Source organism: Coturnix japonica, chromosome 12 (genome assembly GCF_001577835.2).
Source record: "Coturnix japonica isolate 7356 chromosome 12, Coturnix japonica 2.1, whole genome shotgun sequence".
Taxonomy (NCBI): Eukaryota; Metazoa; Chordata; class Aves; order Galliformes; family Phasianidae; genus Coturnix; species Coturnix japonica.
In genome coordinates, this window is record NC_029527.1 from 16,863,344 (window position 1) to 16,890,579 (window position 27,236).

A 27,236-nucleotide genomic window follows, 5' to 3' on the forward strand; every position below is an offset into this window, starting at 1 on the left:
TGGTATGAACTTGGGGCAGGTCCATGGGTTTCCTGTCGGGATGGAAGAAGGAGAGTTGGCATGGTGAGCCAGCAGGCAGGGGTTATGCTGATACAGACGTGCGCAGGCCTCACTGCTTGCTTTCACCACTTGCACAGTGTGAACAGGAGTGCTGCTGTGCCAGCCCAATGCAAGGGGTGCTGGCATCCTGCAGCAACAACCCTGAGTAGGCACAGTGCCTGTGTCACAGCGCTCAGATGTGCAGGGGGACTGCCCTGAGATTCAGCACCAGGTCTGGAGCCTGCTCTGTACCGCTAGGGAAACTGCTTCTGGACACAGCTCTGACCACAGTGGGAAGGGAGGAGGCTGAAGACCACAGCAGAGAGATCAACAAGTCCCATGGGTACTGCGGCTCCTCGCTGCCTGGAGCCAGCAGTGCTCTCTAGGTCATGCTGACCACATGGCACTGTGCTGCCAATGCAGAGTGCAGAGGAGCAGCCCATGCAGTGTATGCTCAGACCCTGTGCTGTATGAATGAACCAGCTCTGTCCTCAGGACATGCTGCATAGGAACCAAATAGCAGCTCAGCCTGCGAGATGCTATTTCTGTTTGTCTTCTTGGCTTTCAGACACAGAACTGTGGGACGCTATGGAGATCTGCGAAAGCGCTAATCAGACTGCACGTTTCAAAGAAGGGAAAGAAGGGCTGGCAGCAGCAGCTGCAGATAAAACGGCAGGCCTGGAAACCTCAAACATTGTTCAGAGAATGCATCTGGAAACAAACCAGCAGTGTCTCCGGAGCTACTTGGGAGAAAGGAAGTCTAACCAGAAGAGATCAGTGCTGATTCAGGACAAAAATTATTTCAAAAACCACACTCTGGGGCCTTTTTTTCCTCTCCTATTGTGAATGTATTTTAATGAGACTTCATTTTCATTTTTGACTGAAATATCACAGGCTCTTAAAACTATCCGGGGCACTGCAATAAGCTTGCAGTAATGAAGCGCACAGCTCTAGCTGGCACTACTTGGGCTGCTTTGTGCACAGAGAGCGAAGGTTTTATGCTCTTGGGAAAAGGGTTCAGAGCACAGACAGGCTTCAGTATCACTGTTCCATTAACAAGGCCAACAAGGCATCAGAGATGTCCTCCAGGAACACTCTATAGTTATTTCAAATGAGTCCTTGTGAGGCTTGTATGAGGGAAATATAGAAAGGAGCTGCTTCTCGCAGGTGCCAGGTAATTTGGGGATAATTATCTATTTGTGTAATGTGACAAATACAATCCCAACTCCATCCCCCAGGCAAAACTTTGGGAAGCTTGGACCCAGGTCTGAGTGCTGTATCCCAGGACCTTGGCTTTCACTCAGCCATCAGTATCCCATCAGGCATGGGGCAGAATGGCACTGAGGGGAGGCAGTTCTCAGTATTTTCCACTGAAGTAGTAGCATAAAGTGTAGACGCAGACCACATTATTGGTGATTCTCACACAGTTTTGCAACCAGGATCTGCATCAACTGTGCAAACACTGCAAGTTTTCCAGTCCTCTCTGATTCCAGCCCCAAGAAGCAAGTTTCCTGCTGCCTCCTCTGACAGCTCCTGAATGCTGTCACCTTTCAGAGGGACAAAACCTCTGCTTTCAGGTGACCTCTACACGTGCAGCTGTGAGTAGCTGTGGCCTGCCTCTTCTTCCCAGCTGAAGACATCACCTTTAAATCATTTTTGCCCAAAACATAAGCGGATGGACTGCTAGTCACAGCATTAATATGAAACAAATGTGTTGAGCATGTAGCGTTGACTTACAAGGGAAAATACAAGCTCTTGGAATTTTTCCACTGAACAATGGCAGGGACATTTGCAGCAGCTGTTTCAAATAGATGTTGTGATTAAGGGAGATCATTCAGGAATGAGAACCAGACCCATTGTCACACATCTGACAGCATAGTGCTGCAGGCAGGCAGGAGACTTTTTAACCAAGGAATGCCTCTCTAAGGGCAACAGAGAGATGCAAGGCACATGGGAGGTGCCTGACTGTCGCTAATATTTAAGCTGTTGCTCTGAGCTAGAAGCAGTCTGTGGGTAGGAGTGCTTCAGTGACTTTGTGTTTGGCTTTTGCAGTGAGGAAGGTACTGGTTCTGCTCAGACTGCTGAGAGCCCTCAGTCCCTGCACACAGCAGCCTGCACTTGTTTGGAGCCCCCTCCTGCAGGGACAGCCTGAGCTTCTTCCTCCCCATGTCAGCAGGTAGCAGCTTCTACTCCAGTGAGGGCCCCTACCTCCACCCTATTATGTGATGTGTCCTTGGAAATAAAATCTTCACTGCATTTTGTTACAACAGACATTTACTGTTCATGCCAAGAGAGCATGAAGCTGCACCAAGGGTCAGGCTGGGTGTTGGGAAAAGGCTCAGCACCAGAAGGCAGTGGGCACAGAGCAGAGTCCCCAGGGCAGCCCCACACTAGCAAAGCTTAGGGAGTATTTGGACACTGCTCCAAACATTGGGTTTGGGTGGTGCTGTGTGGAGGCAGGAGCTGGACTTGATCCCTGCAGGCTCCTTCTAACTCAGGATCTTCTGTGATTCTAGCCTGGCTGGGACCTTATTTCACCATCTCCCTGACAGTGCCATCCTGATTTCCACATGGCTTCAGCTCACAGCTGGCACTAGCCCTGCTCATCATAGGCAGCACCAGCCCTGGTCCTGACCCCAGCTCTGCATGGCCACACGGACTGCCGTGGACGTAGGAGAGGTGATACAGGTGCTCAGGGGCTGTGTAACCAATAATTAGCTGTGCCACGTGCCCATGTTCTCAGCCTGTGTGATAACAATTACATTTCTTTCCTCTTTTTTCTCCTGAGAAAGTCTTTTTGACCAATGTCCATTTTTAGCAGAACCAGAGTTGGATCAGATGCCTCATGTGAGGGCTCTGCTTTTCAAGAGAAGAGATCAGCACTTTCTCTCTGCAGTGGTTAATCTGCAGGCACAAAACTGAAAAACTACCAAAATAAAATCACTAATTCACTCTCTTTTTTTTCTCTGGCAGGCTGGAAAGCCATGCTCCATTGGCACAGGCAACCCTGCTTGTTCCTGTGACTTTTCTTCCATTATAGTTCATAATTATGTGAGCTAAAATGAAAGATTAAGAACTGTAAAGTTACAAGCTTTAGAACAAAAAGCGATCTTCAGCTGTGTTCAGAAGACATTATGCTATGTATGAAGACAATGCAGTACAGCTTCCGTGACTACAGCAAACACTTTGAAAAAGAGATTTTTCTAAAGGCCTTTTCCAGGCTTTCCCCTGTGGGTATAATGGAGTGTCCTCCAATTAGCTGCAGTGGAGTCAATTATGTTATTGCTCAACATTTCTGAGAAATTCCAACCAGGGCTGGCAAGCATTGGAGATAAAGCACTGAGCAGATGGAGATGCTCTGAGATGCCAAATATATTCCTTTTACGTTATGCAGGAAGACAGTCAGGCTTCTGGACATCCCCCTCTCCTGCTAAGACCACCTGGGCAGCGTAGTACTGTGAGGACGTGCCCAGCACGAGGAGCCCCAGCCCAAACAAGCACTGACAGCCCAGGAGCCTTTCTGCCTCATACCACGAACCCCTCCTGGGGTCCTGTGCTCAAGCAAATGCTAAACTAGCTGGAAACCATCAGTAAAGGCTATCTACGCTGGTCAGAGAAAACAACAAGTAGCTGGAACTATTCTCCAACCCTCAAGCTATTGTGGTTATTTTCCAATTCCCTATGGTTCTCTTTCTCAATCAGGTTAACAGATACCAGTTAGTGCCCTGGCCTTACAGAAAGCAGGCCACACTAGGAAGCCTGCTGTGAAGCTTAATCCCATCAAGTCACCAGAAGCAACCAAACTTCCAGTTGCTTTTTTACGCTTGAACATTCAATCTGTTGGAGTTTGTCAATCATTAGTGACAATGCAACTGGCACAACTGGCAAGTATTTAGGTCCTCAGATGATTCACATGTCCCTTGTTATCCCTGCGTGTAATGCACCTACAGTACACTTATCTGGTTCTCTTACTCTGAGATAGCTGTACATGCAGATGGACATCCAGTTGGTGAGCATCTTCTCTACTACAGATTCAGTTCTCCTCAGCATCAGCTTGGGGTTTTTGGAAGCTGAAGCATCTATTAGATCCACCAGGAGGTCCTTCATGATGCTAGTGTAATATTCCAGTTTCCCATGCAATGCAATAGTAAGCAGAGAGGCCAGGTTACACCTGAAAAAACAGAACTGTGTAAGACAGACTAAAGCACTGAGGCAGACTGTTAACTAGCATAAAAAAACATGAAGGCAGCATTCGTGACAGTTTCTGCAGGCTCTCTCAATGCGTCTAAACTCCACAGGCTCTTTCTGTGCTGTCAGACCTCAGGTCAACTCTCTCTTACTGGTAAAACATATGTGTTCAGGAATACAAACACTGCAAGAGCAGGTCATGCACTGCACCTTTTGGTGCTTTGCATGAAAATGGGAAAAGTTTTTGGCTGTTCATTTGTAAAAGAAAACTGGGAGGCTAGTTGTAACCTTCAGCTACAATGCACGACTCTGGATCACTTAGAGTTTAGGAATAAGTTTAGGAATAAATCAGTCTTGTCCTGCTGCCAGGTCTTTGGTTGAAATTTAGCATAGATGATCAGTGCCTGAAAACCACAGGCCTATGGAAAATGTCCATGTAGGACAACAGACTAACTCAACTGCCTCATGGGACCAGACAGGAGCCACAGAGCCACCCTTCACAGCAGAGACTGTGAGGCAGCAGTCACACCACAGAGCTTCCTGTGGGGCACATAGAACCCCTCTCACATGAGCTGGCTGTCAGTGTGGCTCCTCAGTCTGCTGGAGCTCATACCTGTCCCTCACAGCAAAGTCCTTCTGTTGTTCAAGAGCATGGACAAAAACTATGAGAAAGTGCTTGTTGTTGAGCAAGGTAGAGAACAGTGAGATTCCTTCTTCCATATTGGGTCTGCAGCTCTCAGGGATCTAGAGATAAAATTAGACAGCAGAATGAGAAAAACACTGTTTGTTTCTCCCCACCCCAAATTTTATCCTACCTGACTGCAGTGATGACCCTGTTAAGGACACAGCGCTGTGCTGAGGCCTCCACGCTCTCTGTTTGGCATTAGCCAGGCTGCTTTCCTGTTGAAGTTGTGATAGCATTCTGGGCTGCATCAGAAGCAGCACAGCCACCAGGACACTGCCCCTCTCTATTAAGCACTTGTGAGACCAACTGGAGTCATGTACCCAGTTCTGGGCTCCCCACTGCCAGGTGGATGCTGACAAATTAGAGCAAGCTCAGCAGAGCGTTCCAATTAGGAGACAGTTTTGTACAAGGAGAGGCAGAGAGAGCTGGTGCTTATTTGGGCCTACGGAGGGGATAACATCCTGCAGTCTTCAGCTGCACTGTGGCAGGGTAGAGAAGACAGAGCAAGGCTCTTCTCCAGGGCTACAGTGACAGAATAAGAGGCAAGGGACCCCAGCTGGAGCATGGGACACTAATTAAAAATAGGGAAGGAAGTTTCCACCTTCATGGTCATCAAGCACTAGAAAAAGGCTGTGGGATTTCCATTCTTGAAGACATCTCCACACACAGCTGGACAAGGCGTTCAGCAACCTGATCTAGTCAGAGTTGCTGTAAGCAGATCTCCCTTCAACCTAAATGACGTGCCGATTCTTCACTTCCTAAATTCCTGTGCATCCAAAACCCAGCTTTGGGGCAACAGCTTATAGTGAGTCCCCACTTGTAATTAATCTCATTTTTGAAGAACAGTGTATTGAACTAAGGTGACATACACTATGGTACACCTAGGAAGAAAGACCAGAGTGAAGCTGGGAGGGTCTCGGAACAGAGCTCCTTCATGTGAGAGCAGAATTTCACAGATCTCTCTTCTCCAACCAGTAAAAGCTGACACAACACTGTATGTGTTAATTGCTTTGAGTAATCAAGCATTCCCCACATGCCACAAGAAAATGCATGGCACTGTCAACACACACAAGTATGGTTAGCAAACACTGAAGAACATTTGTTTTGTTAGTGGGTTACTCACTTTCCATTCCCCCACCAGGAGCGGATGGGTTTCCTGGACCTGGGAGCCCACCTGGGAGCTGAGCTGCTGGGAAGGCAGAATGTAGCACTCCTCATAGAGCGAGGAACACTGCAACACAACCAAACACAGCCATCAGCAGAGGGCCAGAGCTCTCCTCATATGCCACACACCACAAGGGAACAAGAGAGAGAAATGTCTTCGGGACTGGAGACCACCCAATACAAAGAAATGCACTGGAATAATTTATAAAGCCTTCACACACTTTCCAAGAGTGTCTTGAATGAGCAAACACCACAAGAATAAGGGGAGGCAGATGTCTGAGCCAGACACGCGGCTGTTAGGGTGGGGAGGCTGCAAATAGAGTAATTTGACAGCTAGAAAACCCCAGAAGAGAAAGCATTATAGAAGAGTAAGTCAAAACAGAGAAGTACTGGGTGCCTTAATGTATGTAACTTCGGAAACAGATGGGAAAAATGTTTAAATCTCTAACATTCATATAGCAGCCTGAATCTTAAAGAGCCTAGTGTGTAGATATACAGAGATCGGGTAACTTAAAAACCTGAGTAGTAACTTGTAATGAAACACCCTGCAGTCATAAATCATCCTCTCATTCCTCACCACCAAAACGCAACAGCCTCAGGGGTGAAATACGGCCACAGTTAGCAGCACACAGCAACACAGCACAGCAGCTGGTGAAGCAAATCACAGCACCAACACATCTGGTACTGCAGGCCCAGACCTCACACCGGAGGGGCATAGTGCCACAGGCACAGCATGCCCAGCCACTGGGAGAGGGAACACAAAGGGAAAGACAGAGACATCTAATGAGCTCTGAAAAGTGGCAGTGCAGATGAAAATCCTTAGTGGCAAGCTACATGGAACATAAAGCCACCTTCCCCTGAGCACTGATGAGAGATGCCCTTCAAAGTCAGCTTTCTCCCAGCAGGCAGCAGGTTGCAGCTGAAGCCTTTGGGGAGAATGGAGTGCCCCCAGCAAGTTCTCCTCATGTGAGAGACAGCTTCCAGAGGAGGATGTCCAGCAGCACCAGGCTGGTGAGCTAACACAGCTCCCAGAGCTGTGCCTTGTCTGCCTCTCAGCTCTGCCAGGTTCCAGCCATACTGAGCATCCTGACCTCACTTCACACCCCAGGAGCTGTGGCTCCAGTGTTGATGATAATTAAGGCTGAAATACATGACATCTAAATATATAACAGAGGAATGATTTTGTTACACTGTAATAACCCCTTGGCAGAGGGAGAGTAGAGCCCAGATCTGGTTAGTAAGGAATTGCAGTGATTAGGTCCCCATGAAGTGCAGAATGGCCTTACTTTGGGGAAGAACGTCCGGGTCACAAAGTGCTTGTACTCCAGGAATGGGATCCCTTGGCTGCGGTTCAGCTCCTTGGTCAGATCTGTCATGTCTGTCTGCAGCTCTGCAAAACCTTAGGTAAAGAGATCCACAGATGGTAAGTGCTCTTATAATCTACCAGCTGAGGCCAGTACTGAAACATACTGCATGTCTCCTCTGTCTTCTTGAGCCTTCTCCCTTGAGAGAGCTGAAGCAGGGTTTTCTGGCGGAGCAGCCTACTTCAGAGTTTACCTGTCAGCACTACACATCACCTTTTGCAGCACATACAGAGAAAACTTTCTCCACCCTCCTGGACACCAGCCCTGAGGTCTGGATCTGCAAGCAGATCTCTGCACCCGTGGCACAATGATGTACTTGGCAGACAGCAAATGCAGACACTTAGCTTGCTTCTCCCACTGCTCCAGCAGGTGTGCTGCAATTTTTGTTAAACCTTAAAGACTAGTGTGACCCTCGAGCAGCCCTCCATTGGCAAAGGGCCATTAGCCCTGAGATGTGGACATTGGTGTCACAGAAGCTAAGTGTCTTGCTTAAGTCAGGCAGCAAGACAAGGGCAGAGCCACACTTCCATTCACACACACATCCTGATGAAGAAGAACAGCAATGACAGAAAGCTTTCTATAAGTAATTCCATAAAGTTCTACAAAGGAGGAGGTGAAAGGCTTCAACTCTGCTCTTCTGACAGCTCCCTCCCAGTCTGGGCTCCTGCTCACTGCCCACTACCAGCGACGTACCTTTGCGGATTTCCTCTCGGATTTGCGACTCCATCTCCTCCATCTGCAGCAGGGTTTTCTGCCAGTAGCGCTCTGCTCTGCGGCTCTTTGTGCAAAACACAAAGAGTGCTGGAGGAGAGAAAGGGAATAAACCTTTTGGACTGGGACACAATGAGCAGCTGAGCGGTCCCCTGTTAACATGAGTGCATGTTAACATGACTGATAACTTCAGCCTTAACACCTACAACAAAACTGGCACTGATTGGGCAGCTGGCTCTTATCTGTAAATCAGTAAAAACAGCTGGAATTTAATGATCAGGTTTTTGCTGTCGTTTTCAGTTTATGTCTGGGCCGTCTATATTTAGATAAACTGTTATATTAGTGAATCCCAGCTGATTAATGATTACAGATTGTACTACAGGTACTAAACCTCTTATCGTGTTCATGTTTGACATTCTTCCCATGCCTCCAGAAATATATTTCTAATGACTAGTGGTACATCTATAAAACAGTGTGCTTTATAACCTTTATTAAAAATAAATGAAATACCTGTTAGAAACACCTCATTTGTTGGGAAGTAATGAGTTTCTTGCTGTATGGTTGTTCTGAGCACGTAAAAATAGATGCCAAACAGAGCATACAGGTGCACCATGCAGCTTCCAGTGAGCTTAGCAAATTGTGCCTACTCCAGCTCTCCAGCTAAGGCACTCCAGCAGGCACCTGCTGCTGCCTGTGACTGCTGGGTCAGATAGACCTACTTAGTACTATAAAGAAGCATATGGGGAAAAAGAGTGATGTCAGTTATAAACATTACAACAGATAAACCTCAAACAACAGATAAACTGTGGATTCAGTCAACAAAAATCTCCACGCTGTAGTAAGTTTCTATCTGGGGTGCTGGTGTGGTCCTACATGAAGAATGGGTATTCGATGCCTCTGGATCAGAACTGCAGCACTGAGGTTTCCCAGCACATGAGTGAGCCATGACCACTCCTCCACATTCAATACAAAAAACCTTGACATGGCCTGGAAACTCACTGTCCCGTTCCCTTACCTACAACAGAGAGGACCAGCAGGATGCTGCAGATGACGATGGAGACGATGATGGCAGTCTCTCCTCCGCCAAGGTGCAGCATTGCAATTGTATAGTTGAACTTTCCAACTTGGATCTGCAGAGGGAGAAAGAGGAAGAAGTGAGAGCACAAACCAGCCAAGTCCAGGGCCTCGGTCTCCTGTTGCCATAAGGGAAGGGGTTATGGGCAGCTGGCAAGTCTACTCAGCACAGCTTAAAAAAGGTCCTCCACGCCTCTGGGATGAAAGAGTTTAACAGCACCATCTGATAAGGAAAACTCATGACACTACAGTCTTTCACTTCTGGAAATGAGTTTCACTTCCCTACAGGAATAGGAAGTGAGAGAAACTTGAGCAAAAACTGTAAAAAAGGTGGAGAAGAGATGGAAGGGTCTTTTGATTACATCTGTGTCATGGAGCGCCTCCAGGAAAGGTGCACGCTGTGGCACACTGCAGTGCATCTGGGCGCAGGTGCTGCCGCTGGCTCATGTCTATCAGAGCAGCAGTCCCACATCCACTGCTCACCTTTGTGTCTAAATTGTGTGGTCATGGACAAAAGCAGACTTGAAGCCCCCAGTGGTTTTCTCTCATTTATTTCAACAGTCAACTCAATATAATTTTGGTAAGAGGAATTAATGAGGCTGTGGGTTAGTGAAGAGTTCCAGTGGGGATGGTCAGAGTCAGGCAGGACCTGGGTACCATCAGACCCCCAACCAGGACACATACCAGCAGCAAGACATGCTGCTGCAGCCTACTCCCATCACTGTGGAGCTCCAGCAGCAAATAACAGAATCCTGGCTGTTACAGCAGGCGTATCAGCTCGTCAGAAGGATATTCATCAGCCAGCGAGCCAGTGGGACTTCTGCAGGTCCTGACAACCATCAGTGGTGCAAATCAGGTGGGGACACCGCACGAGTCTGGCCCTGTGCTACCAAAGCTATTAGAAGTGTGTTTTAAAGGCAGCTGTGACTTACAAAAATCCAGCAAGTGGTAACTCCAGACACATATGAAGGTTTGGTAAGGGCACAGAGATGAACACAAGCTGGTTGTTTAGCTGCTGGCATGCTCAATAGCTATGAAATACTGTAGCGCTGGGTATCATTCCCCTGCTTCCTGAAGGACTTACCCTAAATGGCTTACATCAAACCCAAACTTGGAAACTCAAAAATTCCCTTCTATTCCCAAAGGAATTTCCCTGTTTCTCAGTTCTCATTAAAAAACAAAATTGCCCTATTTAAAATTTCCATTCAGATGACTTAGGAAATTCTCTTACTTCTGCATTTCCATGTTTTTGGTTTGCAACTGAATTTCACACACAATGAACCACAGTCAGGACTCTGGAAAACCCTCCAGCAGGCTGGTGGCACATTGCTGTGCTGAGCCTCAGGGCAGTGTGACCCTGAGAAGCAACTCAAGCCCCCCAGGCCCAAATAGCCCTTCATCTCTTCAGCTTGTTGCACTGCAGTGAGGTTTGGGTCATCATCTCCACAAGTAGCTCTTCTGCTGGCCATAAGAAGCCAGATAACTGACAGCTGTGTGGAAATCCCCAAACTCATTTCACAGGGGCCAGAAAAAAGATGACTGCAAGTTGCAAAATACACCACCGTCCTGGGAGTTCACAGTGCCTCACAAGAACTGACAGAATCCCTGCTCACAAGTCACAGCTCTGAGCCTGACAGCTGGGCACATGACAGACCCTCAGCACTCATTACACCAGGCAGCCTCAGTACCTGCCCCCTGGCATGGGAAGCCCTGAGATGCTGCAGGCATTGCTCACTGCCCATCCTTCTGCCCACACAGCTACCCAGCAGGTTGCTGTCAGTGGTCCTGGGCAGCCGTGATGCCGCAGCCCTGCCTGTGTGCACAGCTCTCCAGCACACTGGGTTTGCAGCACAGAGCCCTGCTGCCCAGCAAGCACAGACTGTGGGGGCTGCTGGCACTCACCGTCACAGGCAGCTGTCTTTCCGAAGTGCTCAGTGACTCATTGACAGAGCAGTGGATGACTTTGTCTGAAACAATCTGGATCTCACAGGAGATAAGACCAATTTTCACCTGGTACTCGCTGCTCTCCAGGCCCAGGTTGTCAGGCTCTTTCTAAAGACAAAAATAAAACCAGGATGTCAGTCTCCTGAGTGGCAGCGGGAGCAGCAGTAGCTCTTCCTGCTGTATTTTCCTTATTCCCTGCTGGCTTTTCAGACCTGAGAGCACTCTCCCTCTCCAAGAACATTCTTCAAGCACCCCAAAGGAAAGCCAGAATTGGACCATTCCCATTTTTCCTCTTCCCCATTCCTCACTCAACATGGGATGTGGGATGAACAAGACCCTTGTGGAATCTGCTAAGATCTGCTTTTGATTTGCTCTGTCTCAGCACCACAGATAAGGATCTGAACGCCCACCTCATAAGGGGGAAGGATTTACAGCAGAGGAGACAGTGGGGGAATGTGGCTGCGGGGTCTCAGATGGGGACAGTGCCTGTGGAGCACGTTGCAAGCAGTAAGGATATCCTGCAGGGAACAACGGCCTTTCAATTAGTGCTGTACATTGTCTAAGCCCCTCTGAACTGCCCTTCCCAACTTCCTTGTTAACTGAACTGAAATCAGCAGCCAAAAGTGAAGAATGCATGACTTGTTTTTACAGAACAAATGTCTATTGTCAGGGCCTTCTGGAGTACCTGCCTGACTTTATGCCAGCGTACTGCTGCTTTTTTCCATTCATCCAGCATTTTATTTAGCTCCTTGCTATGACATCCCTGAGATGCAGCTCTCTGTGCTCATGCCTTAGCGGGCACCTTAAGGACTGACTGGTTGTAGCCCCTGGTGAGCAGCACACAGAGGCAGCAGGACGTGTGACCTGCCTGAGCATGACTCCTGCTGCTCCCTTCCTCACCCACCTCCACCTACTGCATCTGCAGACTCACCCTACATTGCTCCTTAGGACTGTGGAGCTTCCCAGTGAGAAGCAGGTAATTCCCCAAAGAAGCAGAGCTGTAAATACTGCTCTCTTACGTGTATAACCAGGGTCAAGGGCTCGCCGGGGTGGTGCTTGATCCACTTCTCCTTCTTGGCTGTGAAGAACTGGGGGTCAGCGTAGTACTCCAGGCTGAACTTGCTGATGTGCAGGGCCTCCTCCGGGTACATCTCCTCATCCAGAACTGGGTGATCATCTGTGTAGAGGCGGCCATTGAGGTAGAAGTCGACGGAAGCAGGCTTGCTCCCAGCAGTGATGTTGGAGGCAGCTGGAGAAGGGCAGGTGATCACAGTGTCGGTGTGAACCTTACAGCTCTGGAAGCAGGAGAACATGTGTGTCAGAAAAGGCATTCAGTGTTCTCACCCAGAATCCCTGCTCAACGTTACCAGGTGACATCCAGGAGGCACCCACCGTTTGCTCTCTGCCAATGCCACGGACCACCATGGAGGCATTCTGGATCAGCTCAAAGCCTCTTCCTTCCACGGTGATGATCCTGCCCCCGCTTTGAAGAGATGGGAAGAAAGAGAGGATGATTGCTAAAGAGGTGACCTTGACAACATGAAGCATGGAGGTGCAACAGTTGGGTCTCACCTCCTGTCATTTTCCCAGGGATTTTTCCCTGTTGTCTGAGCAGAAAATGTAACCTAAAAGCCAAAGATCTTCTTTTACTTGCCACAAGCATCCACACTGCTACTGCGGTATGAGGCCTCTTCCAGCAGCAGCAGAGTGTTCCCTGCTCCTAGTGCCCAGAGGAGCAGCCTCCCTCTGCATGCTCGGGGTACAGAGCGCATTGCCCAGGCCACCAGTGTCAAATAAGGTTAACCTGACCACTCAAAGCAGGGACAAGTGGATATTCTCTTTTCCTGCCCCACAGAGATCTCCTCCTGGGTAGTGAAGACACTCCTTGTGAGGCTGACATGGACCCTGCATCTCCCATCCTCTTCAGATTTAGATCAAAACTTCAAAATTGTTTTGTGTTTCAGCTCTGCTGCCTGTGGAATGTGAAATTTGGGCCTCAATGTGTAGCTAATTAGTGACAGTAACAAAAGGGCCCTGATGTACACAAGACTCCTGGGCAAAACAAGAGCTGGAGAATGTGCATCAGCTCTTCTGCTCTGGACAGCAGAAGTTATCCCCTGAATTTATTTTTCCCTTCCTCCATATCATGCCCAAAGTTTGGAGTATCCATCAGGGAACAGCCAGGATTCACAAACCCTATTATCTCAAGACCACAATATGTTCAGTGAGTTTGGGTCCAGGGCCTTAAGAAATCTTTTACAGTGCTGTAGGTACAATGCTGTAAATCCAAGTCTCTAAGTGCCTGTCATGGCTGCAAACTAGTTCACAACTCCCATTCTGCTTTAAACTTTACTTACACTAATCATTTCAGCAATGCTCCAAGATAAATCAGACCCAGCTGAATCTCTGCACAGCTTACTGACACTTCATGGCCAACACCCCACCAACACCACAGCAGTCAGAATATACAAGTGACCAAGCAGTCTGAGGAGAGGCTGCTGTCTCTCAGTGGTCTGAAATGTGGAGACTGATGTGCATATTGAGAAAGCAGACTAAGGTGATGGAGAAATACCCTGGTGGTTTCCCTTGTGACTATGGGCAGTGACATTCTTTCACTGTCTCTGTGTTTAGATACTGCTCTTGCCACTCAGCATAGTTCACAAGCTGGCTGGGAGCTGAGGTTGGCTGAGTCACTGCTGTGCCTTGTTATTAGTTTTCCCACAGGCGGCATCTTTGGCTCTGTGTTTGGGAACACAGAGACACAGCTCTGCTCCAAGGGGAGCAGCGTCAGAGCCTGCTGCATGCCCTGAGCGTGCTGCTTTCACTGCTGCCCTGGGGGCACTGGCTGTTCCTCAGATGTCCTTGTCAGCTGAGGAAGGTGGATTTCACCAAAGGAACAGATGCCAGAGAGCTCCACGAACAGATGTGAAATTAAAAGCAACACACTTTAAAAATGAAATATAGTGGCCTTGGGGTACACTGAATACTGAAATAACAAATTACAGACTACTCTACTACAGAATACTCCAGAAGTTTAATTGACAAGAAAAATATTTGGGTCTCACTGATCCCTCCATCTGAAACTCCCTGCAGTACATACCAGGTGTAGACAGTACAAACACCACAGCTGACCTTTTCCAAAGTCCAGTGGGAAACTACAGAGAGGAACTACAGCCAGTCCTAGTGTGAGACGTCTTCTGCTCCAGAGCAGGGTTGCCCTGCATCACCCAGACAGTGCCCCGTGATGCCTATTCTGTACATGCCTGCAAGGCAATGGGCCAGACCCAGCAGAAAGCCCTTCCTCCCTGCTGGATCCTCTCCTCCCAGCCTGGAGCCAACCCCCTCCTTTGCAGGCAGATGCAGACATCATGAGCCTGCTCTGAAATGGAAGTCATGCTGCTGCTGCAGCACACTGCAGGGCCCAGATAACATATGCTACCTCCTGGTTGTGTTTTGATACTGCTGGTGCTCTGGGCATGCAATGTGCCTGGGAGCTGCTCTGTGCTTGGATGGCTCAGAGCAGAGGGCTCACACTGTCTGCAAGTGGCTACACTAGGATATTCCAATTAGTTCTGTGATGAGGGAGTAACATTCACATATGCATTCTGCAAAAATTTCAACAAAAGCCACAAAAGGAAGGACAAATCCTGTCAGAATCGGCAGTTTCTGTTAGAGGGGGATCTCACCTAATTTGGCTCTTTTTTGGGTTGATGTCTGTTACTATCGGGTTCTTCTCGTACTTGAACGTGATGCTGTGGCTGGCACAAGACCTGCTCTCGAACTGGACACAGATGCGCACGGCTGTGGTGAGCTCTGCAGACGGCATACTGCAGGTGATGGTGCTGTCATTGCGGCTGCACAGGGAGAGGTAGGGTGAGCTGCAAAGAGCCAGGGGCAGGGCACCAGGGCGCTGAGCTCCCCAAAGAAGAGACATGCAAGAAAGAGTTTCAAGTCGCACACTTATTAACTACATTACCCACATACGCCATTCTGAGCATACACTATCCCAGGCTGCCAGACTACTTTCCCATATAGTCAACAGCAAAAGGGCAGGCCCACACTTCTTCCCAGTGACAATACAGGAATCAGTGGGCTGCAGCAACTACAGGACCTTGGCTGAGCAGGGATCCTATGCTAGCAGCATCATGCAGAGCCCCATTCCCAAAAATCGAGGTCTTCCTGACCTGCTGGGGATGATACCATTTTTCCAGCACCTCAGTTCCTGTCACCAGTTCAGCACCAGGCAGACCCATTCCCACCTGAGGTCCGTGCATTGCTTGGAGCTGTTGACAAGGACGCGGAGCTCAGAGCCCACATCCAGCCAGCTGCCTCTGATGGTCACTCTGGTCCCTCCAGCCTTCGGGCCGTTCTGGGGAGCTATGGACTGCACCATGGGAAGCTAGAAACAGAGGAGACAGTTCTTAATAGTCATCTAGCCTGGTAAATTAGACACTGCAAAGTGCACGTGGGAACTGCTGCAGTAAATTTAAGTATCCAGCATTGCCAGGCTCTCAAACAGCAGCACAGTAAAAGCTTTAGCAGTCTTGGTTTCAGAACAAGGAGAGAGGTATAAGCACTGAGGAGCAAGACCGAACAAAATCAACAGTCCCAAGGCTCCTGGAATAAATGACATGAGTTCAAACTGGAGCCCAGGATGCCACCACTCTCTTGTGAATTTCAATGCAGGATCCAGAGCTGGAAGGCAACTCATGATCCTTCAGGAAAAAAAACTTCTCATTCATTGCAACTCCCACCATTTCTGCCCTTCAGATCCGTTTCTCAGTGCAAAGCCAATGTTAAAGGCCTGCTGGACCATGGCCTTGAGAAAGTGTGAAAACAGCCACGTGATTCAGGATAACTGAATATCAAATCTTCTCTTAAGAAAGCTTCAAATCCCAGTCTCTTAAGGCTACAGAAACTAAGGGGGAAGTTACTTTGCCTCTCACCATATTCAGCAGAAATCACCATGTTTGTTATCTGCATTAGCAGCTCCTGGAAATCTCCCTGCGACTCAGGAGCCTGAGGCTCTGATGACTAATGCAGCATTGAGCCTGCATGTCACCGCACTGCCCCAGGAGAGTCATCTGTGCAACCTTCCTGCTGGGGCTCGGATAGGACACCGAGGGCACAGCAAGTAATTACTTCAAGAACCCTGCACAAACGTCCTGCTAATCCACGGCCAAACACCCCCAGACCCCATCGGCACCGGAGCTCAGCGCAGTGCAGCGCTCACCGCTCCACCTCACCTCGCCCACCCGGAGGCGGTCGCAGCACACGTGGGTGAGCGGCTGCGGCTGCCCGGCGCTCATCTCCTTCCCCATCAGTCTCAGCTGCACAAACACGATTATTAATAGCTATCCTTGCCCTTGTCCTACTCTCACTCTGCTTCTATCCCTCTCCAGCCGTTTCCTCTGTTGTTTCTGATCATTCTCATTCCCACTTCCATGAGACTCATTTTGTTAATAAATCTGAGTGTCTGTAGGCAGCTGCCTCCTGCCCTTGGCCCCAAACCTATGCACTCAAATGTGCGGCTACAACTGAGAGGATTATTCCTGCTCCCCAAAGCCCTCCGGTTCTTTTCCTCAGCAACAGCCAATGGCTGCTGCTCCTGATATGCCGCCAGCACCACTTGCTTCCATTGCAACCTTTCCAAATTCAGCTCATTGGGTAAATTCAGGTAATCCAGAGCCCACTAGAATGCCCTGGAAAAGTCTGGAACACATTTCTCCCTCCTCCTCATCAGAGTTACAGCCAAACTCTGGCTCTCCTAGACACATCTTAACAGTGACTCTGAAGGACAGACACAGCATCAATACCAAGGTCAAAGAGTATCTGGTATTTTACGAAGGACCGGTGCTTCTTTGGAAAAGCTGTTCTAGCAGTCCTGCAGTCTTTTTTAGGTAAACTGATATTACTGCTCAGGCTCAGATCTTAGTGGCCACAGCTTCGCATGGTGCAGTCCATATGCACACAGAGCAGGGCATCATCTCATCTGTTGTCCAAACTTCTCTGAGAAAAAGGCTGACCAGGCTAAGGCACACAGACATAGGACAGCTTCTGCTGCACCGTGTTGCAAAGACACCTCCTGTCCCTGCTCCCCAGGAGAAGCAGACTTCACTACCAGCCTGCTGGGATCTGACTGGGCTCAAGTTCACAGACTGGCTGTTGCTTTTCTTACTTTATTCGGTGCTTTCACAGATGTTTCCTGAGAGCTTTTCCTTGCACACTAAGAAGCTGCTGAGCTTTTTCCACTCTTTAAGTTCTTCTTTCTTTGTCATCAAAACAAATAGTGCTGTAGCAGGTGATGGGATGCCTTTCCTAGAGGCAGCACACACATCCTGATGACTCAGGCCCCTGGAACCGCAAGGCTACAGGTTACTTACAGGGGGGTGCTGTACGATCTCTTAGATATGGATGTGAGCAGGAATTTCTGGAAACTGTGGGAATGGGTCCCACAGCAGTTGCCTTCCATAAACAAGCACTGAGCCAGCTCTGGCTGCGCCTTCCCCTCCCAAGCACTCTCCCTGATGGCTGCTGCCAGCCATGGCTGTCTGTGCCAACCTGAGCACCAAACACATCACCAGTTATAAGCTTGAGGGATGGTGTTCCACAATCCTGTCCTAAATTCCTCACGAGAGCTACCAATAATCAAATGCTATTTCCTGGGGTTCAGGTCTTCCCTCGAGCCACTAGACTGCAGTATAGTCTGTTCTTCCCCAGCAAAAACAACAAGCATAAGCACAGATTCCAAGTAAGCAGCACACCCCTGGCACCCATCCTGTTGTGTTTGCCCTGGATGCATGGGGCTACCCATGAATAGCATCTAGCCAGAGATGAGGGTGCTTGTAAGAAAGAGAAGAGCAGCATGGATTTATTTTAGGTTTATAGAGATGACAGTCATCTCTGTGCAACGGCACTGTACAAATCCATAAAGGGCTTTTCATAATGACACAGGGTTAGCTCCAGTCTAATCCCTATACAGGATTCTCACATAAAAACTAAGACAATCTCTGCAACAAAAAACATCAGTTCTAAGCAATTCATGGTACCTAGCTTACATAGCAAGAGACTTTGCAATTCATATAAAGTCTTGCAGGTTGCAAAGGCACTTTCGTAAAAGAAAAGGAAGAAAAATGAACTCCTCTTATATAGCTGAAGAAACACAGATACAAGTAGGGCAAGTGAGGAACCATCTCAAGAGTTGAGAATGGAAGCCTGATCTCTTGATGCAAAACTGACACCTTGGCAGCAGTCCTGCTTCTCACTCTCAAGCCTGGGTTTGCTGATGTTGTTTGGGTAACTATAGAAAAGAAAACACGTCGGCTGCTCTTCATGGTCTCTGTCAAGTTTTGCCATAGAACACAGGCAGCTGGGGGATTGAAAGGTCAAGGTTTGTTTTAAGGGGTATGAGGAACGTAAGCGTGAGGGTCACCAAAGAAGCCTCCACAAGGCAGTTACTTACCACATAGGAGTACCGCTCCCGAGACTTCCCTTCCCGGCTGACATTAACTGTTACCACATCAGCAAACACCTCCTGAGCCATCCCGGTCTGGCACACGATCCTGCAGGCCAGAAGGTTTGTGCAGCACCGGGCAGAGCCGTGGCTCCTCCTGCAGTGCTGGGCACTGCTCCCAGCCCAGCCATCCCACTCCCCAGCCACCCCAAGGGTCACTGAGGCCAAACCACCCATCACAGCCATCCCACCTCATCCCCTCCCTGGCACTCACGTCTCGGAGACAATGTATCTGTCTGGTAGTGGCACACAGGGCACGCTCCCTATCCTGATGGCCCCTTGGATGTCACTGAAGCGGCGGCCCAGGTTCCTCCCTTGGATGGTCAGCAGAGTGCCCCCCTCCAGTGGCCCACGCAGTGGCTCGATCTGCAGCACCAAGGGAGATAATGGAGGAAACAGCCAGTATTATTTCCCCATCAAATGGGTTAGATAAATCTCTCCAATTCTGACAGGTCTCTTTTCCCTTTGCAAATGCAATGACAGTGCAATTGTAAACTGCCTGGTGACACCAACCAGTACCAGAGTGCATTTGGTGAGGCCATGAGCTGAGGCTTCTGTCAACACATCCCAGTATCAGCCACATGTCACAGCTCCTTCCCCACTCAGGGCTGACCATCACCTACTGCCAGCCTTAGTACCCTCCCTCACCTACCACAATGCTCCATGCCTGCAGGAGGTCTCTGCAAGGCCTTGTTTGCTTGTGCGACTCCAGAGAATTTGGATTTACCATCTACTAAGGAAATAGCAACAGAATTCCATGGCGCTTTACAACCTGAACTGTAGTTTCCTTCCATTATTTCCTGGCAAGGTGCTGATAATGCTCGATGTGCATTAGAGAAGGAGTTGCTCATGGAGGAGCAGCTCTCTCCCATGGTGACAAGAGGGAAGATGTAGACAGTGGGGGTCCCTGCAGTCCCTCTGTGCAGCATTATGGCACATGGAAGTTGAGCAGCTATCACCACATGCCTCCCAAGAACAGAAACCTTGTATTACAATGGCCACATTAGCTGTTTTCCCTCTCAAGCCTCCTCTCCTTTCCTAGAGAGCTTGTTTTAAGATCTGCTCCCTTTAGTTTCTTTTCTACTCATCAGGGAGAATTTTTTTTAGCTCACACCATCTCTCTAAGCAGAACCCCCTATCCAAATACCTTCCCAAACAATAATTCAACTGGAGTTTAAATAAAATCTGTTTCAAAATGCACAATGCCAAAGGCCTCTCCACCACTATTAATCCCAGCAAAACTGCAGAGCATGTATCTGGAGATAGAGCTCACATTCATTTTCAGCTGTGCTCCATTAAATGCCATTTCTGATAAGAATCCTTCAGCTGATCCTCCAAATCCTTCTTGCTTTACCAACCCCAGCACCCATCCCTAGTACATTTTGATGGTGCTTCCGTTTTTCCTGCTATTGTGAAGAAGGCTGAATCTTGTTACTAGCAAGATGATTTTGGAATGTGGTTTTCTATTTTCAGGTGACTTGACAACATAAAAGCTCAGTTAATAATTCAGCACTTGTCTTGACCCTGCCTTATATCAGGTCTACAGCACAGACCCCAGCCAGGGACAGCACAGCCAGCACCTTCCCTGCCCCGTACACCCTCTGCACTGCCACCCAGTCTCACCTTCTTAATCTCAGGAGCTGGACACACGTCTGAGGGCAGGGGAGACTCAGTGCTCAGCCTGCAGCTGGAGCTGCTCTCGCTCCAGACACACCGATGTCCCAGGTCCTCCCTGCCAAGGCACTGGGAGCAGTCAGCACTTCCTGTTGCGCAGTTGTACACCTCCACTACACCACAAGAGACAACAGAAAACGTGAGCTTCTGGCCCTGAGGATTTCATAGCTTAGCTTAGCTTTAGGCAGTAACAAAAGCCCCCACAGCTTTATTAAGCTGAACAGCAGAAGTGCCTGTAGACACAGCAAAGACAAAGTGGTGTTTGGCTGCCAACCTGCAGAATTCCCAGAAGGACTGGCTGGTTGTTATCACTGCAATATAATTTAGCACTTTCTTTTCCTGTTCTCCTCCCTATGAAAAACAAACACTCAGACTTGGAACCTTTTGTCAGTTTATGCTACACGTTTCTAATTCTCCGCATCCACATGGGAAGCTGGTTGGTAAGGCTGGCCCCATCATTTAGCACAGCAATCACATTGCTTCCACACTTGGGGACAAAAATGTGATTGCTATAATGCTTTGTACAATGTTTACATTCACTTTCTGCTCAGTGATCACAGATTCCTTTCACCAATTTCTCCCTTCAGATCTGCTCAGCTTTCAAATCGTTTTCCTACATGACTTTCACCTCTTCATTAGTTAGTGCCATAGGTTACGTTTCCTTTCCAGCCCAAAGCCTTCTACCACTGGATTGTGGGCATCCGCTGAGATAAGCAGCCAGAAACATTCAGGAAACGATGCTTTCACACCCTTTTTCCCAGAGGAAAGTTTGCAGGAAAACATAAAATAAAGCAGCACTCATGTGTGAAACTCACACTCACAGGAAGATCTCAGAGTGCTTCATAAACAACTAATGAGTCTCTCAGCCCTCATCAGTCTGCCGCTGCTTACCCCAGTGAAACACCACTGGCACCAAGGATCTCCCATTCTCCATAAAAAGCTGAGCTTATCTCCTTTCGGTTTGTGCCTACCAGTGAGTTACACTGGTTGGTCTTCCACCCAACAGCAGCCAGCTGGAATTCTTTCAGTGAGCTACCAAAACACAGCTTACAATAAAGGCTAATAAATATCAGGAAACACCAGAAAACAACAGTAAAACTCAATTAAATTCAGTATAAAAGACACACTTATAAGTCTTCTTCTCTGTTTGCAAGTGTCCGCCAATTCAGCTGCATCAGTCTGCTCAAGGCGAGGAGCCAGGAAACTACAGCAGTCCCATGGGACTCCAAATACTCTGGCAAATTCAAACTGATGTCAGCACAGGCCACAAAACCAACCCCTTCTGCAGGAAGAGATGTGGATTCCGCTCTCTGCACTGCCTTCCTGATTCCAACACACATGGAATTAACAATCCTCCTCTGCAAATCAAAATGATCTTAGCTCAAACATCCTTCTTCTCCGTATCAAATCTCTTACCCCTCTGTATCTCAAAATAAAAATAAAAATAAAAAGAATTTTAAAATGACACTATCTTCTTTCTGCTAGGAAAACATGGCTCATGCTTATGTGGATAATTTAAAACCTTTGGAAGATACATCTCCTTTATACACTGGGATTTACTACAGGGAAACCTTTTTATCTGTGGTCACTGACTGATAGTGCCAATGTCTCTTGACATACTACAGCCACCCTCCAAAGACAATCTCATATTTAAGGACCTAGTTCTCCTTTACATCTAGTACAGATCAATACCTTGTATGGAACTGCTAACACTAGTGAGATGGAAAGGGTCCCAAAGATTCTGCACACAGCAGTAGCATACAGCTGGGTGTAGCCGTGGGGCTCTGGCCAGACAGGGAGCAGAGGCTGTTGCGCAAGCTCTGTCGCTGCTGGCTGGGCTGGGCTCATCCTATGTAAATGCATTGTTTTGGGTGCATTTCTCATCTGACTTTTTGCCTTCCAGTTGCTGATATAGCAAGGGCTTTTTTAGGAATCCAAGCATTCTTCCCAGAGACAGAGAGCAGGATGAGTGAAATCCATCCACACATTTCATTCTTTGTCAGCACAGGAGAAGAAAAAAGGCTCAATTTTTACAGCTTGCTGATCTTTGATGCCGCGGCACTGGGCAATGATGGGGCCCTTCCTCATCCCTTATCTGCTCACGACACATTCCTCTGCTGACCCGGGACTCCCGTGGCCCTGCATCTGAGCCCCCACACGCTCCATCCCACACACTGCGGGAGGCCATCAACACACTCAAGGACAGGCATTGGATTTGCCTGGGTGTAAAGTGAGTGTTCTGGTTTCTGTGCACACATCTGCAGACAAACAAGTGAGGGTAAATACGCCTTGTGCATGCTCTGGAAAGAAAGAGAAGGATTGTGTCCATCTGAGCCATATCTCTCCTGAGCCCATAAACTTTTTTGGGATTTTAGGATCATTCACACTGACCAGACAGGAACAGAACAAAGATATTTTCAACTCAAACCTGTCATCATCTCTGGACTGTCGATAAATCTGTCGGGTCTGTCCTTCAGCTGAAGGTTTATTGGGAAGAGATGGCTTTTTTCTGACGTGTGGAGCTGCAGGAGAACACCAATGAACAAAAGCTAAGGACATTCAGTAAAACACAAGGTTACTTGTGCACACTGCACTGACTAACACTGCTCAGTTAGCACCGCTTCTCAGAACAGCATGATCTCATTGGTAGCAGAAGGAAAGAAGGGGAAGGGTATTTTCTCTTTCAGTGGTTTTGTTGGTCTCAACAAAAGGCAAACAAGCACAGCACACACTGTGATGAGAGCTGAGCTCTGCTTTGATGGCACTGTCAGTAGAAACAGACAGGACGATTAAAAGCCTGGCCAGTCCGCACATGTTCAGTGCTGGGCCGTGATACGGGGTTTGCAGGTGATGGGAAGGGAAAGTGCTCCTCTCTGCCTCTTAGCATTCCCACCGGCAGGAGCCCAAATATTTGCTGCGTTTCAGAAAAGCACTTTGTCCTGTAGAAACTGCACACCACTCTTTGGTGTGATTCTGAGTATTTTCTTAGTCCAAATCCTATTTCAAAAGTAAAGAGTCAGAATTAGCAGCACTGGAAGATGGCCAGAATTTTGTCTGTGTTGCTGAGCTTTTCCATTTAACAAGATGAACCAGCCAGCTCCTTCCCAAAGCCCCAGCTGAGCAGGGCTGTGACAGCAGCATGCAGCAAGCCCAGGCCTGGGGCACTAAACTGCTTCATGCTGCAGCTGACAGTGCGGAGCTGGAGGAGGGGAGAAGGTTTCAATCGCCCTATGAGAGATCAGGGGATGATCTCCCAGCTCTGGCCCTGCCCTACAGCACTGGGGACTCATGGCCTCACCCCAACTCACCAACACATGGACACATTCCACAGCAGAGGAGTTCACCCAGCGGGCTTCAAACGTCCTCTCCATCCCAAAGTGGCACTCCAGGGTTGTCTCCTGGGGAAGGGAAGACAACAACTGAAGGACTACAGCAAGTGCGTTCTGCAGTTCTGCACCACCATCAATGGATGCAACAAGTGCTATGACTTCCTCAGCTTCTGACACGAGTGCCTGGGCTGCACAAGGGTCAGAGAAGTTATAGGCCAACACTGTCAGCAGGGCTGAGCTCTGCTGCTGGTTAATCCCGCTCTGTTTGTGTGCTGACAGACTGCCTGGCTCTTGTGTGCCCTGTGTGCTATTGCAAGCACACTGGCATGGGGCAGCCCTGCCACACGGCTCAGAGCTTGGCCTGTCACACACCGAGGGTCAGTGCGTCCCCTGCAGGCACACCTGACACTGGAAGGGACCTGGGCTCAAAGCCACCTTTCTTCAGCTCCCAGCAGCTGCACCACGTAGACCTCTAATTCAAATGAGGATCGAGCTGGGAGGATGTTCAAAGGCAGATTTTCGATGCTTCTGTACTGATAACATGAGGGATGATTGCCAACTTCGAGTTACTGTAGTGCCCAATCCATCAGGTAGAACTCCTATCTCCAAACACGCTGCTGCTCTGCTTCTACTGAGGCCCAACTGCTCTTTAAAATGGACAGATCCGATAATAGAGATGAAATAAATCAGCAGCCTCCTGGCATGGAGGGGAAGGGGAACCTCACTGTGCAGCATATCCAGCCCACTCAGGCAGGGAGGGATCCTGGTGGTGCCCCAGGATGGCCCCTCAGATGGTGGCAAAAGGAAGCAGCACCCCTGGGGATGGAGGAGCCTCAGCTCCTTTCCTGATGACTTCATTTCCTATCACGTTACATGTGGCATGGCTTCCTCTCCAGCCACCTCCAGTATCCACAGAGGAAGAAGGATTTCTTGCCCTTTTTTGCTGATTGCAGAGGAGCACATCCGTGCTCACAAAGGCCAGACCTCACACAGGAAGCAGCAGTGCGGGCTGGGCCAGGGGAACTCGTGGGGTCACACAGCTCCTTCCCTCCTTCCAAACCCCTTCTCAAAGGGTTTCTTCTCAAGGAAGAGGAGTCCCCTGGATGCCTGGTATGTGAGCACCCTCCATGTGCATGCTGCAAACCAGCCCCAGGGGCCCTATTGAAGACTTGACCCAAAACGACAGAGCACTCTTCTACAAATACCAGAGCTCAGTCACAAGCTTTTTTCCCCCAGTGCTCAGCTTTTCTCGCCCAAATTCCTCTGAATCCTTGTGGTATGAACATTTCAGAAAGCAGCACTGGATGTCCGCTCCCATTTTTTGCCCTGCTACAATTTGCACACCAGAAAACTTTACAGAAAGGATGTTTTCACACACAAAAAATGGCTCTGGTGTGACTGCCAGAAAATAACAAGTGGGCCTGGTGCCATCGCCCACCCTAAGGCAGAACCCAGACTGCACTCAGACACCCTGCAGTTGAGCCCACCCCAGATTACATAGCCAGGTTGGCTTTCCTTTCCTTCTAGAATCTCACCTACCTCAGAGAAGATTGCATTGGCCAGTGTGATGGTGATGTCTCGTGACATTCCTGTGGGCATTGGGTCCAGCGGGGCTGGTACAATCTGTGGGCAGTCTATTTTATTCTGCCACAGATAAAGGAAGGGAAAAAAAAAAAAAAGAGAGAGAGGTTAGAGGGTGTATTGTGAGCATCTGCAGTGATTCTAGACTTCCCATCCTTCTGCATCAGGACAGATGTTCTCCTTGCCAAAGCACAACTTTGCATGCACTTCACCACTGCCGGTCTGGGCAGCTCATTCATTGCACATACCCTAGTGGTAGGACTCAGGGCTGGAGTGACACTGGAGGGGTGCAGCCCACAAGGCAGCTCTGCAGGCATGACCATCCTGCTGGCTGGGAGCTGATGTCTCGTCTGCGTGTTTCTGCAGCCCCTGCAGGGATTTCATTTCTGCAGTCTCTCTCCTGCGTGTTGTTATTTCAGAAGCGTGCAGGCTTGTGTGTGCATATAGAGGCATGGATATAATGGGCTGCAGGGGGCTTCAGGAAGGGGACTGCAGCAGGAGGACAGCTGCAATGAAAGGCCTAAATGAAGCTGAAAAATGATTTTAAAAGGTCATCTGTCCCTCACTTTTGTTCTCACTTAAATTGATGGCTCGGATATTGGGGCTGATTCAGAATTAAAATCTGTATGACAGGCCCATCCTGTTCTCTCACAAGATGTAAATTGCACTGCCCCACGGTATATCCAGATTAATGCCTTTGACAGTGGAGCCACTGGGGTAAAAGACAACAAAATATTTAGGCCATTATGCAGAATAATTTTCAGCAGACAGCATTTCTTGCCCTCTTGCACTGAGCCCACTGCTGATCACGCTGCTGCTCCTGCTTTGCTCCAAGGGGCACAATGGAGTAGGGCAGCCTGTCCTCCCCAAGACAGGTGGGAGAGAGCAGGGAGCTGTGTGAGGGCCATGTGGCTGCAGGAAGAACAGCTTGCCTTCATCAGGCACACTCGGGGCTGCCTAAACAAGGAAACGAAATAACAGAGATGCCCATGCTAGGAGAATTAGAACAACAGAGCAAAGCTGTTGAAAGACACTTCAGTCCCAGGCTTCTTTGAGCTGAACCAAAAGAGTTAAAATAAAAGCAGTGGGGCTGCAGCTGAAAATTCATTCCAATGCGTCTATGGCCTGGTGTGCCTTTGCATGTCACAGCAGCTGGCATGGCTGGCTAGATAAATACACTTTATAGGGCTGATTAACTCGTTGCCTTGCAGTCCTTTCTTCCGCTGTTCATCAGAAGGTAGAAACAGCCTTCCAGCTGAGTATATTGTTCATGTCTGGAGGAGGGTGAAAGGTCTGAGTATTTAAGATGCCGTGGACAAAGCCAGTGTGATGCTGGCATCCCAGCAGATCTCTTTGCAGGTGCAGCCACACCAGCAATGGTTTATTTACTGACAGCTCAGAATGCAGCATGAGGAGCCACGTTTCCAGGGCTACAGAGCACCTTCCCCTGCAAGCTGTTCCCTGGGAGAGTGCTTGGAAAGGCCACAGACAGAATGGGACTGTGCCCAAACCAGCACTGTGCCTGGTCTGACTGTGGCTTGCTACTTAGTCCCGATCCAGACAGCAAGATAAAACACCAGGTATGTTGTGAAACAGGACATTTGCTAAGCAAAGGGCGCTTTCCTAAACTGCTAATTATAAATAGCCAAGGCATTCACAGAAAAGCACAATCCATTCAGAAACAATTCACAAAGCAGAAGAAATACGTCCTGCATTCCCAAGGAACAATCCACCAGCTGTGACCCAGCGGTGGCAGGAAACATTCCATAATGTTCTGCTACCAGACAGGACTGTGAGGGGTAGCCATATGCTGTACATGTTCCACTCAGGCTCTTGGAGCACCCCACTGGGTCTGACAGGGCTGAACAACCAGGGCAGCAAGCACAAAGAGCTCTGGAAGAGCCGAGATGGGGCTCAGAACACCACTGCCAAAAGACCAGTGTGAAAGCTTGGCTCACATCTATGGCAGA

General features: G+C 48.8%; 1 protein-coding gene across 1 annotated transcript in view; it reads right to left on the bottom strand.

Annotated features, from left to right (window-relative positions):
- PLXND1 (plexin D1) overlaps window positions 1-27,236 on the bottom strand; it is a 63,051-nt gene that overhangs the window by 15,241 nt on the left and 20,574 nt on the right. Inside the window, exons 9-25 of the mRNA XM_015874847.2 lie at window positions 25,225-25,329; window positions 23,665-23,754; window positions 22,785-22,878; window positions 20,306-20,469; window positions 18,897-19,048; window positions 18,632-18,731; window positions 15,429-15,568; window positions 14,856-15,023; window positions 12,562-12,652; window positions 12,189-12,464; window positions 11,128-11,277; window positions 9,167-9,281; window positions 8,134-8,241; window positions 7,363-7,475; window positions 6,036-6,143; window positions 4,841-4,971; window positions 4,012-4,210 (exon numbers count right to left, since the gene is read on the bottom strand). Of these exons, the coding sequence (XP_015730333.1) occupies window positions 4,012-4,210; window positions 4,841-4,971; window positions 6,036-6,143; window positions 7,363-7,475; window positions 8,134-8,241; window positions 9,167-9,281; window positions 11,128-11,277; window positions 12,189-12,464; window positions 12,562-12,652; window positions 14,856-15,023; window positions 15,429-15,568; window positions 18,632-18,731; window positions 18,897-19,048; window positions 20,306-20,469; window positions 22,785-22,878; window positions 23,665-23,754; window positions 25,225-25,329 (2,304 nt within the window). The remainder of the gene's footprint in view (window positions 1-4,011; window positions 4,211-4,840; window positions 4,972-6,035; window positions 6,144-7,362; window positions 7,476-8,133; window positions 8,242-9,166; window positions 9,282-11,127; window positions 11,278-12,188; window positions 12,465-12,561; window positions 12,653-14,855; window positions 15,024-15,428; window positions 15,569-18,631; window positions 18,732-18,896; window positions 19,049-20,305; window positions 20,470-22,784; window positions 22,879-23,664; window positions 23,755-25,224; window positions 25,330-27,236) is intronic.